This window comes from Macaca nemestrina, chromosome 9, assembly GCF_043159975.1.
Source record: "Macaca nemestrina isolate mMacNem1 chromosome 9, mMacNem.hap1, whole genome shotgun sequence".
Lineage (NCBI taxonomy): Eukaryota > Metazoa > Chordata > Mammalia > Primates > Cercopithecidae > Macaca > Macaca nemestrina.
This window is the reverse complement of record NC_092133.1, coordinates 14,553,949-14,566,614: the sequence shown is the minus strand read 5'-3', so window position 1 is coordinate 14,566,614 and position 12,666 is coordinate 14,553,949. Positions and strand designations below refer to the sequence as shown.

Sequence of the window (12,666 nt, the reverse complement as noted above, 5' to 3'; positions counted from 1 at the left end):
CAATATTCCCACCAAAAAGATAAATTTCTTAACTGAAAAGAGCTGGACTAGAAGGTCAGGCTCTTGGCTTATAGTCACAATTTAGTTGTAGTCAGAATTGTTCATTATGCTTTGGGAAGAAAAATAAAAGTTCTGGTCAGGTGGGTGTGAAGGGGAAATCTGGTTTGGTGTGATGTGTTTTTATGTTGGCCAAGAAGTATAAATCACGATTATATTATGCCTTTCCTCCCAGCATGTTGTCATATTTGTGGCTAGTGAAAAAATGGACATGTGGGAGGTTGTCAGCTGCTGTTTGAAAATTTCCTCAGTGTGGTCTTTCAAGTTTTCAGATAGGTGGCATGATTAGTTTTTATTATGTCAATTTCTAAATATTCACCTTCTTGATCTCACCAGAGGCCATGGCAATGGGCAAACTGCACAAAGAAATGGGTCAGCTAATTGTTCAGTCTGCAGAAGATCCAGAGAAATCAGACAGCCAGGTGATACAGGTAACTCCCTCACCTTCTGACTTACTGGAAGTCCTGACCCGGTGCCGCTGGGTGGTGTGTGGCAGAGGTGTGCACATCAGCAGAGTGGGGGGGCTGTGGGAGAGGCCAGCGGGCAGGTGCTTAGAGGAGGGTTTGCAGATGGCCACAGCGATGATGGACAAGCAGGTGCAGGCTGGCCTGATCTAGTTAGTTACCGGGCTCGAGGGCAGGTATACACTGGGGCTGGTGCTGACGCCGACCGTTGGCAAACAGAAATGTAACTCCCGAGTGGTCTGGAAGGCTTTTCTGGGCCAGCCAGTGCGTTCTCTCTTCCTAGGAGGATTTCCCTGGAGGAACAAATTATAAAGGGGAGGTTGTTGCTGAACATGGGGAACTAGATAGATTGTCAAAATTTGGCTTTGCGTGTCTCCAGGACAACAGAAATGCAGTCAGACTCCTGTCCCACTTAGTGACTGTTGCCACATGCCACAGAGCCAGCTCCTTGCTGGGGTCTACCTGGCACGTGGACCAGAGTCCATGTGGACCAGTGGACACCTGCTCTGCCCTTGCCCAACTGGAATGGCAAATGGGTTTTATTTCTTGTACTTTCTACATAGTGGCCTGCATCCTTGCATTTGGCCTGTTCCCAGCTCCTTGCTCCTCTCCTGAAGGATAAACTTCCAGTGTTGCCTCATCTAGATGCCTGACTCATAACCTGGGGCTGGAGGGCCCAAAAGGACTGTCTCTGTCTGCACCTGTCCTCCCTGGGGGCACAGGGGCACCTCTGATATGCAGGCTATACTCATTCGGCCCAACCTGGCGCCTTCTCCATTTATCCATTCATTTACTCAGTGTTTCTTGAGCTCTGTTTGTCAGGCATTGCACTGGCAGTGGGGATGCAGTGGTGAGCAAATCCCTGCCCTCATGGAGCCTGTACTTCAGTGGAGTAGATGCACAGAAAATAATGAATGACAAGATAATTACAACCCATGATAGGTGCTGTGACAGAAGGGGTTGAGGTGGAGAATACTGGGGGAGGGGTAGGCCAGCTCTCTAAGGAGGTGACGTGTCAGCAGAAAGATGAGAGGGGCCATTTCTCTGCAGTGCTGATGGCCTGGCCAGCTGTGAGCAGGAAGAGTGGGCTGATCTTGCCCTGAGGACCTGAACACTGGAGACTCTGGGGCTGCTGCCTTCCTACCATGTGAATCCTCACTGCCCACCTAACCCCCAGCATTAGAGTAAAGACATACTCTTACAATATCGGCAACATATGTGAACTTGAGTTTTGCATTACTGTGTTGTTCACAGACTAAAAGTGCTACCTAGATGACTTAGTATAATATATGTGACCTTGGGGAGGGCAAGTGAAAGTGCTGGGAATGCTGTGAGGGTTCAAAAATATATGCATGAATTAATGATGTCAGCAAACAAGAAAGAAGACATGATTTTTTAACTTTTTTTCTTCATTGAGTTTCACTGTCACCCAGGGTGGAGTGCAGTGGTGCAATCTTGGCTCACTGCAGCCTCCACCACGCAGGTTCAAATGATTCTCCTGCCTCAGCCTCCCAAGTAGCAGGCACCAGGATTACAGGTGCCTGGCACCGCATGTGACTAATCTTGTATTTCTAATAGAGATGGGGTTTCACCACGTTGACCAGGCTGATCTTGAACTCCTGACTGGAGCCAGTGCTCCGCCCGCCTCGGCCTCCCAAAGTGCTGGGATTACAGGCATGACCCACCATGCCTGGCCAGAAGACATGATTTTAATGAGCGCTTTAGTGAGTCCTCAGCCACCCAAAAGGAATAAAGCCTGCGTGGCAGGTGCTGGGTTACTTATCCCAGGCAGACAAGGACTTTTGGGAAGAGATTCCTTCAAAAAACAGTAGCAGCATTTCTCAAAAAGTTAAACATCGAGTTACCATATGATTTGGCAATGCTGTTGCTGGGTATATACCCAAAATAATTGAAAGCAGGGACTTGGCCGGGCCTGATGGCTCATGCATGTAATCCCAGCACTTTGGGAGGCCGAGGTGGGTGGATCACCTGAGGTCAGGAGTTCGAGACCAGCCTGGCCAACATGGCAAAACCCTGTCTCTACCAAAAATACAAAACTTAGCCGGGTGTGGTAGTGGGCACCTGTAATCCCAGCTACTTGGGAAGCCAAGACAGGAGAATTGCTCGAACCCGGGAGGTGGGGGGTTGCAGTGAGCCGAGATTGTGCCATTGCACTCCAGGCTGGGCAACAAGAGCGAAACTCCATCTCAAACAAAAAAAAAGAAAAAGAAAAAGAAACAATACAGTAAAAATATAGCATTATCATCTTATGAGACTACCATTGTATATGTGGTCCCTGGTTGACCAAAACGTCATTATGTCGTGCATGACTGTACTTGTATGGAAATATCCATAGCAGTGTTACTCACAGTAGCCTTTAAAAGGTGGCAGAAGCAACCTAGTGTCCTTCAGCAGATGACTGGGCAAACAAAATGTAGTCTTTATATACAGTAGAATATTACTCAGCTGAAAAAGGAATGGAATGTTTTGAATGTGGTTTTTGTTGGGGGGCGAAAAAAGGAATAGAATTCTGATACATGCTATAACATGGATGAACCTTGAAAACATGCTAATGAAGTAAGCCAGACACTGAAGGGTAAACGTTGTATGATTCCACGTATATGAGCTATCTAGAGCAGACAAATTCACAGAGTTAGAAAGCAGAGGTTACCAGGGCTAAGCGAGGGGAAATGCGGTTATTTAATGGGTACAGAGTTTCTGTTTGTGATGGTGAAAAGTGCTGGAAATACGGATGATGGTTATGCATCGTTGCAAATGTACTTAATGCCACTGAATTATACACTCAGAAAATGGCTAAAATGGTAAAAAAAACAAATAATAAAAATATGATTTTTCTAAGTTAATTTGTTTCATTTTTCCTAATTTTTTTCTTTAAAAAGAATTATCAGGCCAGGTGCAATGGCTCAGATCTATAATCCCAGCAGTTTGGGAGGCTGAGGTGGGCAGATCGCTTGAGCCCAGGGGTTTGAGACCAGCCTGGGCAACATGGTAAAACCCCATCTCTACAAAAAGTATTAAAAAATTAGCTGGGTGTGGTGGCGCAAGCCTGTAGTCCTAGCTACTCAGGAGGCTGAGGTGGGTAGATCAGTTGAGCCTGGGAAGTCGAGGCTGCAGTGAGCCATGATTGCACCACTGCACTCCAACCTGAGTAACAGAGCAAGACCCTGTCTCCAAAACAACAAAAAAAGGAGTTACCTTTTTTGTTGTTCATTTTGGAGACAGGGTTGTCCAGGCTGGAGTGCAGTGGTGCAATCATGGCTCACTGCAGCCTCTAACTTCTGACTCAAGCCATCCTCCTGCCACGGTCTCCCAAAGTGCTGGAATTACAGGCATGAGCCACCATGCCGAGCTCATTTTTCATAGTTTATAGACAGTCTGAAAAAAATAGCAGGAAGAATTCTACAGAGTAAATATTCAAATTTCGGATACTAACATGTTGTATATTTTCCTGTTCTATTAAAGGATATTGCTCTAAAAACAAGAGAAATCTTTACCAACCTAGCACCATTTTCAGAAGTTTCGGCTGATGGAGAAAAGAGAGTCCTTAATTTGGAGGCACTAAAGCAAAAACGATTTCCACCAGCAACAGAAAACTTCCTTTATCATCTAGCAGCAGCCGAACAAATGCTGAAAATCTGACTGTGTGACAGAATGTATCACTGATGACTGATAGAAAGCCCTCTTTCACTCTGATTATCCATTAACTACATAAAGTCCTGAAAATAACAGAGAAACTGTTATATATTTTTAATGATTTATTTGCAGGTATTGAGATTTGACCTGAAAAACAATGAAACACATGAACATACTTCTGATTTTCTCCTAGCTGATTAGTTTCCTGCCTGCTGTCAGTGCTGGACAAAGTGCTGTTACTACTTTATATAACATTACAAAACAGCTAGAGGTCCTGGGGTAAGAGAAAAAAAGCACATTATGACAAATGCGAAAGCCTTCATTATTACACATTCCAGTTTCTCACTGTGTAGTCATAAGCGAATGGTTTACTTTCAGAAAGCTGCCTGAAATGTCCCTTTGTATTCTAGGAAGAACTTTAATTCCTCCTGAGGAACTCTACTTTCTGAGCCCAACTGCTAAGTTTTCTGCAGAACTGTCTAGAAGATCATTCAAGAGAGCCTGCAGTTGCACTTTCTTGTAAAAGTTAAAAAAACAAACAAAAAGGTTTTTCCCGGCTTTTGAACATTTTGCCTATATTATGAGAGTTTTGCATATATTTTATACTTGAGTAGACAACTTTAATAATCCAGATTTATACTATCACAGATGTAAGCATTTGGCAAACGTTCAGCCATTAGCACTCATTTAACCCTGTTAGCAATATTCTTTTGAAAAAGGTGCCAGTCCTTATGTGGTAAACTAAGAAGCCCATTGAATATAACAGTGTGTAGGACTGAAACAGTGACCTTATATTATTGCTAAGGGAATATGAGATTAACTTCCTACAGGGGCCAAAACCAGAGAAAGGCTTCCAACAACTTTGGTGAAAGTAATTTGGCCACATGTCAAGCCAACTGTTTGTATTCATTTATGTACCTTTTTCACAACTGGAGACCTTAACATTGCCAAATCAGCATGGAGGCCTCAATTACGTGCTTGTTAGTGTGTCATTCATGTTGATTGTAAGGGATTACTTTCACTCAGTACTGATGTCCTTGGAAATCTTACCTGGAAACATGTTTGCAAAAAACATTATTTGATCTTTTTTTTCTTGGTATTACATATTAAATAAAAATTAAACACCCTCCCTTTTTGAGTGAGGGCAGGGGAGGACCTGAAATAAGACGATGTTTACTAAGGCAAATAATTGAAAATTAAATCTGCACTTTATGGAAATGAAAAGTACTAATATCTTTTTCCTCATTTTTTTGTATTACTATATTAGCTAATGATCAAAGTTGTTAAAATTATAAATTTATGATGCAGAAATAAAATGGAAATTTTTGATATTCAACTACTTTTAGGTGGGTGACGAATTGTCCCCTCTTTCTCTAATTCTGCTCATTCCAAAGAAAACGGAGAAAAAAAACTGTGAGGGCACTAGGGAATTATTAAAAGACCTGTCTGAAAGTTCAAGATGGCCAAGGGCGCAGTGGCTCATGCCTGTAATCCCAGCACTTTGGGACGCCGAGGTAGGCGGATCACCTGAGATTGAGTTTGAGAATAGCCTGGCCAACGTGGTGAAACCCCGTCTCTACTAAAAGTACAAAAATTAGCTGGGTGTGGTGGCAGGTGCCTGTAATCCCAGCTACTCAGGAGGCTGAGGCAGGAGAATTGCCTGAACCTGGGAGGCGGAGGTTGCAGTGAGCCGAGATTGCACCATTGCACTCCAGCCGGGGCAACAAAATGAGACTCGGTCTCAAAAAAAAAAAAAGTTCAAGCCGTCCCTCGCCACACACCCTTTCCTCCCGCCCTAGCCCTCCTCCACTCGCCTTCCTGGAGCTGCCTCTGTAACTTCAGTCTCCTGTCCTTGGAAGGTGCCTTCACATTTCTCTCATCTGGTAGTGGTTAAGCCTCCACCTGCAGCTGTTGCCCATCTTGTTCTCTAACTTTAATTTTGGTTAGTGTCAGCCTGTGGTCAGACTGAGCCATTTACTGATTTTGTCCTTTTAGGCTGTTGTGAAACTCTCCTCACCAGATTTGGAAATTAACCGTCATTCTGGCCTTGGGGAAACAAAACCACAGATAATTCTTTGGTAATTTGGGGTAGGGTGCATTGAAAACGTTAGTCCAATACTCAAATGTTGAGGTACCTACTCTGGGCCATGCCTGTGTTGTATTTTGGGCTACCCTTATGGGCAGCAGTCCCTGCTCTCGCGGTGCTGCGCAGTCCGCTTGGGGAATAGGGTCAGCAAACAGGCTGCTGTCGTGCGGCTAGTGCTAGGCGTGATGTGTGAAACAGAGTGGTATCGGAGCACACAGATGGGGACCCAGTTCAGTGCTGTCAATCCTGGAAGGCCTCTCAGAGGGAGTGATCGATGTCAAAGTCAGACCTGAAGCATAAGAAGACATCTACTCAGACCAGAGGAAACAGCTGTGTGAAGGTCTGGAGAAGAGACCACAGCCCATGTGAGGACCTGAAGGGTCTAGAGGGAGGGGAGGGAGTGGCAGGATATGAGTATGGGAAAGGCTTGCTGTGGTGAGGAATGTGGGCTTGATCCTGACGCACTGGGAGGCCATTTAAGGCTTTTCAGGCCGGGTGCGGTGCTCATGCCTGTAATCCCAGCACTTTGAGGGGCCAAAGCGGGTGGATCACGAGGACAGATGACAGCCTGGCCAACAGGGTGAAACCCCATCTCTACTAAAAACAAACAAAAATTAGCTGAATATGGTGGCTGGTGCACACCTGTAGTCCCAGCTACTCAGGAGGCTGAGGCACAAGAATCACTTGAACCCAGTGTCGGGCCTCTGAGCCCAAGCCTGCATGTATTCATCCAGATGGTCTGAAGTAACTGAAGAATCACAAAACAAGTGATAATGGCCTGTTCCTGCCTTAACTGATGACATTACCTTGTGAAATTCCTTCTCCTGGCTCATCCTGGCTCAAAAGCACCCCCACTGAGCACCTTGTGACCCCCACCGCTGCCAGAGAACAACCCCCTTTGACTAATTTTCCACTACCTACCCAAATCTTATAAAACGGCCCCACCCCTATCTCCCTTCACTGACTTTTCGGCCCACCTGCACCCAGGTGATTAAAAAGCTTTATTGCTCACATAAAGGCTGTTTGGTGGTCTTTTCACATGGACGCGTGTGAAACCCAGGAGGTGGAGGTTGCAGTGAGCCAAGATCGTGCCACTGCACTCTACACTCCAGCCTGAGTGACAGAGCAAGTCTCCGTCTCAAAACAAAAAAAACTGTTCAGCAGGTGTGATTTAGAAGAGCAGGCTGGAACGTGAACCAGAGGGAGTAGGCAGGAGATGGGCCAGGCAGTGCCAGCAGGGGACGCTGTTGGACTGCGCTGGGCGGTAGCAGCGGGCATACATGGGTTCCAGACTCCATGTACTGGGCCCCGTCTACTGAATACGCTGGGGTTAAGGTGGGGAGAGGGCGTCTCCAGTGATCCTGTCTGGTGCACCTGGGTAGGTGGTGGTGTCAATTCCTGAGACTGGGAGGGAGAGCTGCTTTCAAGTTTGGATGGGTTGAGTTTGAGGTGTCTGGGACATCCATATGGCAAAATGCAGCCAAGTAAGCAGCTCAGTGACCAGCCTGAGTGCCCAGCAGTGTGGCAGTGCCACATTCAGGTGGGTCATGGATGAGAGCAGTCTTAGTAGAATTGGAGGTGGGGCAGAGACTGTGAGGGCGACAACTCTTTTAAGGTCTGGCTACAGCCGGGCGTGGTTGCAGGCGCGTGTAGTCCCAGCCACTCAGGAGGCTGAGGCAGGTGGGTCCCTTGAGCCCAGGAGTTCAAGGCTGCAGTGAGCTATGGTTGTGCCACTGTACTCCAGCCTGGGTGACAGCAAGATCCGGTCTCTAATGAGGCAGGTGACAAGCAGTTTATTTCTTTTTGAGACACAGTCTAGTTCTGTCACCCAGGCTGGAATGCAATGGCGCGACCTTGACTCACTGCAACCTCTGCCGCCAGGGTTCAAGTGATTCTCGTGCCTCAGCCTCCAGAGAGGAGAAAGGAGGCACTGGGCAGAGGGCAGCAAAGGTTTTAAGCAGCCGTCTAGATTGGAGGACGCTGAGTAAGGAAACAAGATTGCTTTTGGGGTCGGAGGCCATAAACAGCGCCCCAGGGGTACGTGTTCCACTTGAAATGGCCTATCCATTGGACGCCTGTGTCCTGGGCACGGTGGACTCTTTGTGTTCTTTCTTCAAATACTCAACTTGAGACAGGTTTATTAGGTAATTAGTGATTTCATAGTATCCTTTCGCAGGCCGATCCCCACTCCAACCATCTCCTTAGCAACCCCAAGGATGTCAGACGGGGCACCCTCCCACCGTCTTCTCCAGCCAGCCTTAAAAACCCCAGACATGCCAGCCTGGGAGTGATCTCAGTGTGGAACTTTAAGTCACCTTGTCAGCACAGACACCTCTGGGGTCCTCAGAAGACCTCTGGCAGAGTTCTCTAAACCGAACCTGGAGAGGTGAAGGTTTTCAAGCAGGAAGCACATAAATTCACCTGAAACTCATGCCTACACCCCTCTGTGATAAAAGATTTCTGTTTCTTCTGTTGAAGGCTGAATTTTCTCTTCATGACTATGGCACTGTATCTGAAAAATAGTTAAATTCACAATATTTCTATTAATAGTTTTTCTTGCCTTAGAAGCCAAGCTAAAAAAATCATTTTCTGAAAGCCACCATTTCAGTCTATCTTTTTCAATAATGTCTAATCTATAGCAGAAAATGTAGCCTATTTTTTTTTTAAATCACCCAAGTAGTAAAGAAACTTTTTAAGCTTTTTTTTTTTTTTGATACAGAGTCTTGTTCTGTTGCCCAGGCTGGAGTACAGTGGCACCATCTCAGCTCACTGCAACCTCTACCCTCCAAGTTCAAGTGATTCTCGTAGCTCAGCCACCCGAGTAGCTGGGATTACAGGCGCGCACCACCACCTCTGGCCTATTATTGTTATTTACTTATCTCTATATTTGTTTATAATTGAAACTTTCCATTAAAAAGTTTTAAGATGGCTGGGCACAATGGCTCATGCCTGTAATCCCAACACTTTGGGAGGCTGAGGCAGGTAGATCACTTGAGACCAGCCTGGCTAACATGGTGAAACCCCATTTCTACAAAAAATACACAAATTAGCCGGGCGTGGTGGTGGGTGCCTGTAATCCCAGCTACTCCGGTGGCTGAGGCACGAGAATCACTTGAACCTGGGAGGTGGAGGTTACAGTGAGCCAAGATCAGGAGGATTGCTTGAGGTGGGGAGTTTGCAATCAGCCTGGGCAATACAGTGGGACCCTGTCTCTACAAAAAATAAAAAAGCCAGGTGTGGTGGTACGTTCCTGTAGTCCCAACTACTTGGGAGGCTGAGGCCAGAGGATCACTTGAGCCTGGGAGTCAAGGCTGCAGCAAGCCATGATTATACCACTGCCCTCCCGCTTGGGCAACAGAGAGAAACCCTGTCTCAAACATACAAACAAACAAAAAACAAATGTGGAAAGAATGTAATGAACTCACATGTGCTCACTCAGGAATAACTATTAACAATTTGCAGATCTCATTTCATCAAGCACCTCCCACACCCAGCAGTAGGGTTTTTTCCCTTGAGTATTTTAAGGCAATTCTCATGTCATGTCACTATGCCATTATCATACGCAACAAAATTAGTAGTAACTCCTTATCTCATCTAAGCACCTCCATGCCTGCCTTGAGCCAACAGGATATTTTCTTTTTTTTTTTTTTTTTGAGATGGAGTCTCACTCCGTCGCCCAGGCTGGAGTGCAGTGGCACAATCTCGGCTCACTGCAAGCTCCACCTCTGGGGTTCATGCCATTCTCCTGTCTCAACCTCCAAAGTAGGTGGGACCACAGGAGCCCGCCACCACACCTGGCTAATATTTTGAATTTTTAATAGAGACGGGGTTTCACCGTGTTAACCAGGATGGTCTCAACGTCCTGACCTCGTGATCCACCCGCCTCGGCCTCCCAAAGTGCTGGGATTACAAGCATGAGCCACCACGCCCGACCCCAACAGGATATTTTCAAAGTCCAGCAAGCAAGTCTTGGCATCTGGCGTCATGTGTGTAACTGACTCCCTTTCCTGCCTCCACTCTGGTCTCTGGGAGTTCTGCCCCTTCCAACCTTGAATGACTCACCTGCCGCCCACCTCCTCGGCCTGGCTGTGCAGGCCCTGCCACCTGGCCCCCAGCATCCTGCCTGTTCCTTGTAGCCTCACGTGCCCATTCAGCCCTTCCCATCCTCCACTGGGAATAAACTCTTCCTCTCCTTCCTGGGCTCAAGTGATCCTCTCACCGCAGCCTTCTGAGTAGCTGGGACTGCAGCTGTCTGCCACTTCACCCCACTAATTTTTTTTTTTTGAGACAGAGTCTCACTCTGTGGCCCCATTGCAGCCTTGACCAAAGATCAGGTGATCTTCCTACCTCAGCTGCCTGAGTGGCTGGGACTACAGGCACATACCACCATGCCTGGCTAATTATTACTATTATTTTTTCTTTTAAATTTTTTTCAGAATAGAGATGAGGTTCAGGCTGGTTTCAAACCCTGAGCTAAAGTGATCCTCCTACCTTGGCCCCCCAAAGTGCTGGGATTACAGGTGTGACCCACCGTGCCCAGCCAAATTTTTATTTTCAGCAGAGACGAGGTCTTGCTACGTTGCCCTGGCTGGTCTTGAACTCCGGCTCAAGTGATCCTCCCACTTGGGCTTCCCAGAGTGCTAGGATTACAGGCATGAGCCACAGCCCCCGACCTAATTTTTAGAACATTTTATGTAGAAACGGGGTCTCACTGCATTCCCCAGGCTGGTCTGGAACTCGTGGCCTCAAGCAATCTTTCCAGCTTGGTCTCCCAAAGTGTTGGGATTACAGACATGAGCCACCATGCCTGGCCTGAAATTTTATTCTGAGATGCTGCCTCACTCCCCAACCCCTCGCCCATAGCATAGTAATAAGCATAACTATCTAAAATAATTTGAAACTTCTACGTTGTGCTGGCAAAGTTGCTTGAATGAATGATCCTAAAACCTAAACCTATAAAATGTGGATTCTGAACAAGATCATTCCATAAATATGCTTTTGAGGACATATATATTTATAGTGACAGAAACAAGCACTTAAAATATTTAGCCAAGAAATTGCTGATATCTGCTAGCATCAATAATGTCCTTGACATCTGCTAGAAATTTATGGCAGAGCTTTGGAAATTAAAAAAACTGGCTTTCTGACTTAAAAAAAAAAAATGTCCTTGCTGCCTACTAAGCAACAACCCTTGGTAGAGATGCCATTATCTTCAGCTCTCTTTAACAGATAAGAAAATGGAGCAAGTTGACCAAGGTCGTGGAGAAGCTGGAATCTGAGTCCAGGCAGTCTGACTCATAATAAATTATATTATAAATTATCTACAGAACTGGGCTGTCCAATAGCCACTAAGCACACAAGAGTACCTAATTTAAAATTTAACTTAATTTACAATTCCATTCCCTAGTCACACCAGCCTCTCCTGAAGTGCTCAGTAGCACATGTAGCTCTTGGCTACCATACTGGACAGCACCAATCTATTATAGAACATTTCCATCACTGCAGAAAGTTCTATTGGAGAGGGCGTAGTTAGAGAACATTTTGGAGTATTTAAAATTTATTTAATTAAGTAGTTTTAAAACATTTCTTTTTATGCCCCAGAAAAAAATGCTTATGAAATAGTGTTAAGAAAAACAGAACCCAAAACTGCACCAAGAGAATTGAGGGATAGAATTAAATATAAATATCATTACAGTTAACCCTTGAATAATACAGGTTTGAACAATGCAGGTCCACCTATACACTGATTTTCTTCCTCCTACGTCACCTGTGAGACAGCCAGACCAACCCCTCTTCCTCCTCCGCAGCCTACTCGACATGAAGATGACGAGGATGAAGACCTTGATCCTTACTGAAACTGATGACTCACCTTCATGTAATAAACAGTAAATACATTTTTTCCTCCTTATGATTTTTTTTTTTTTTTTTTTGAGACAGAGTCTCACTCTGTCGCCCAGGCTGGAGTACAATGTCATGATCTTGGCTCATTGCAACCTCCACATCCCCAGGTTCAACCGATTCTCCTGCCTCAGCCTCCTGAGTAGCTGGGATTACAGGCACCACCACACCTGGCTAATTTTTGTATTTTTAGTAGAGCTGGAGTTTTATTTTTTATTTTTTATTTTTTTGAGACGGAGTCTCGCTCTGTCGCCCAGCCCAGGCTGGAGTGCAGTGGCGCAATCTCGGCTCACTGCAAGCTCCACCTCCCGGGTTCACGCCATTCTCCTGCCTCAGCCTCCCGAGTAGCTGGGACTACAGGCGCCCACAACCGCGCCCGGCTAATTTTTTGTAATTTTTAGTAGAGACGGGGTTTCACCGTGGTCTCGATCTCCTGACCTTGTGATCCGCCCGCCTCGGCCTCCCAAAGTGCTGGGATTACAGGCGTGAGCCACCGCGCCCGGCCCT

At 46.1% G+C, this 12,666-nt stretch overlaps 2 protein-coding genes across 6 annotated transcripts in view; one reads left to right on the top strand and one right to left on the bottom strand.

The window, feature by feature from the left end:
* DENND10 (DENN domain containing 10) overlaps positions 1-5,511 on the top strand; it is a 31,221-nt gene extending 25,710 nt beyond the window's left edge. For 2 of the 3 annotated variants that reach the window (XM_071069047.1, XM_071069049.1), the window contains exons 8-9: positions 394-488; positions 4,005-5,511. In XM_071069047.1, the coding sequence (XP_070925148.1) occupies positions 394-488; positions 4,005-4,181 (272 nt within the window). In that variant the 3' untranslated portion in view covers positions 4,182-5,511. Of the gene's footprint in view, positions 1-393; positions 489-1,571; positions 3,381-4,004 lie in introns of those variants that run through there. The other variant, XM_071069048.1, reaches the window with a different exon arrangement.
* A 142-nt stretch (positions 5,512-5,653) lies between these two features.
* The window catches only part of LOC105467742 (sideroflexin 4), a 29,060-nt gene continuing 22,047 nt past the window's right edge, over positions 5,654-12,666 (bottom strand). For 2 of the 3 annotated variants that reach the window (XM_011717449.2, XM_011717437.2), the window contains one exon: positions 8,383-8,773. Coding sequence is in view for 2 of the 3 variants with exons in the window: in XM_011717437.2 (XP_011715739.1) it covers positions 8,696-8,773 (78 nt within the window). In the remaining variant the exon portion in view is untranslated. Of the gene's footprint in view, positions 6,551-8,382; positions 8,774-12,666 lie in introns of those variants that run through there. The other variant, XM_011717441.3, reaches the window with a different exon arrangement.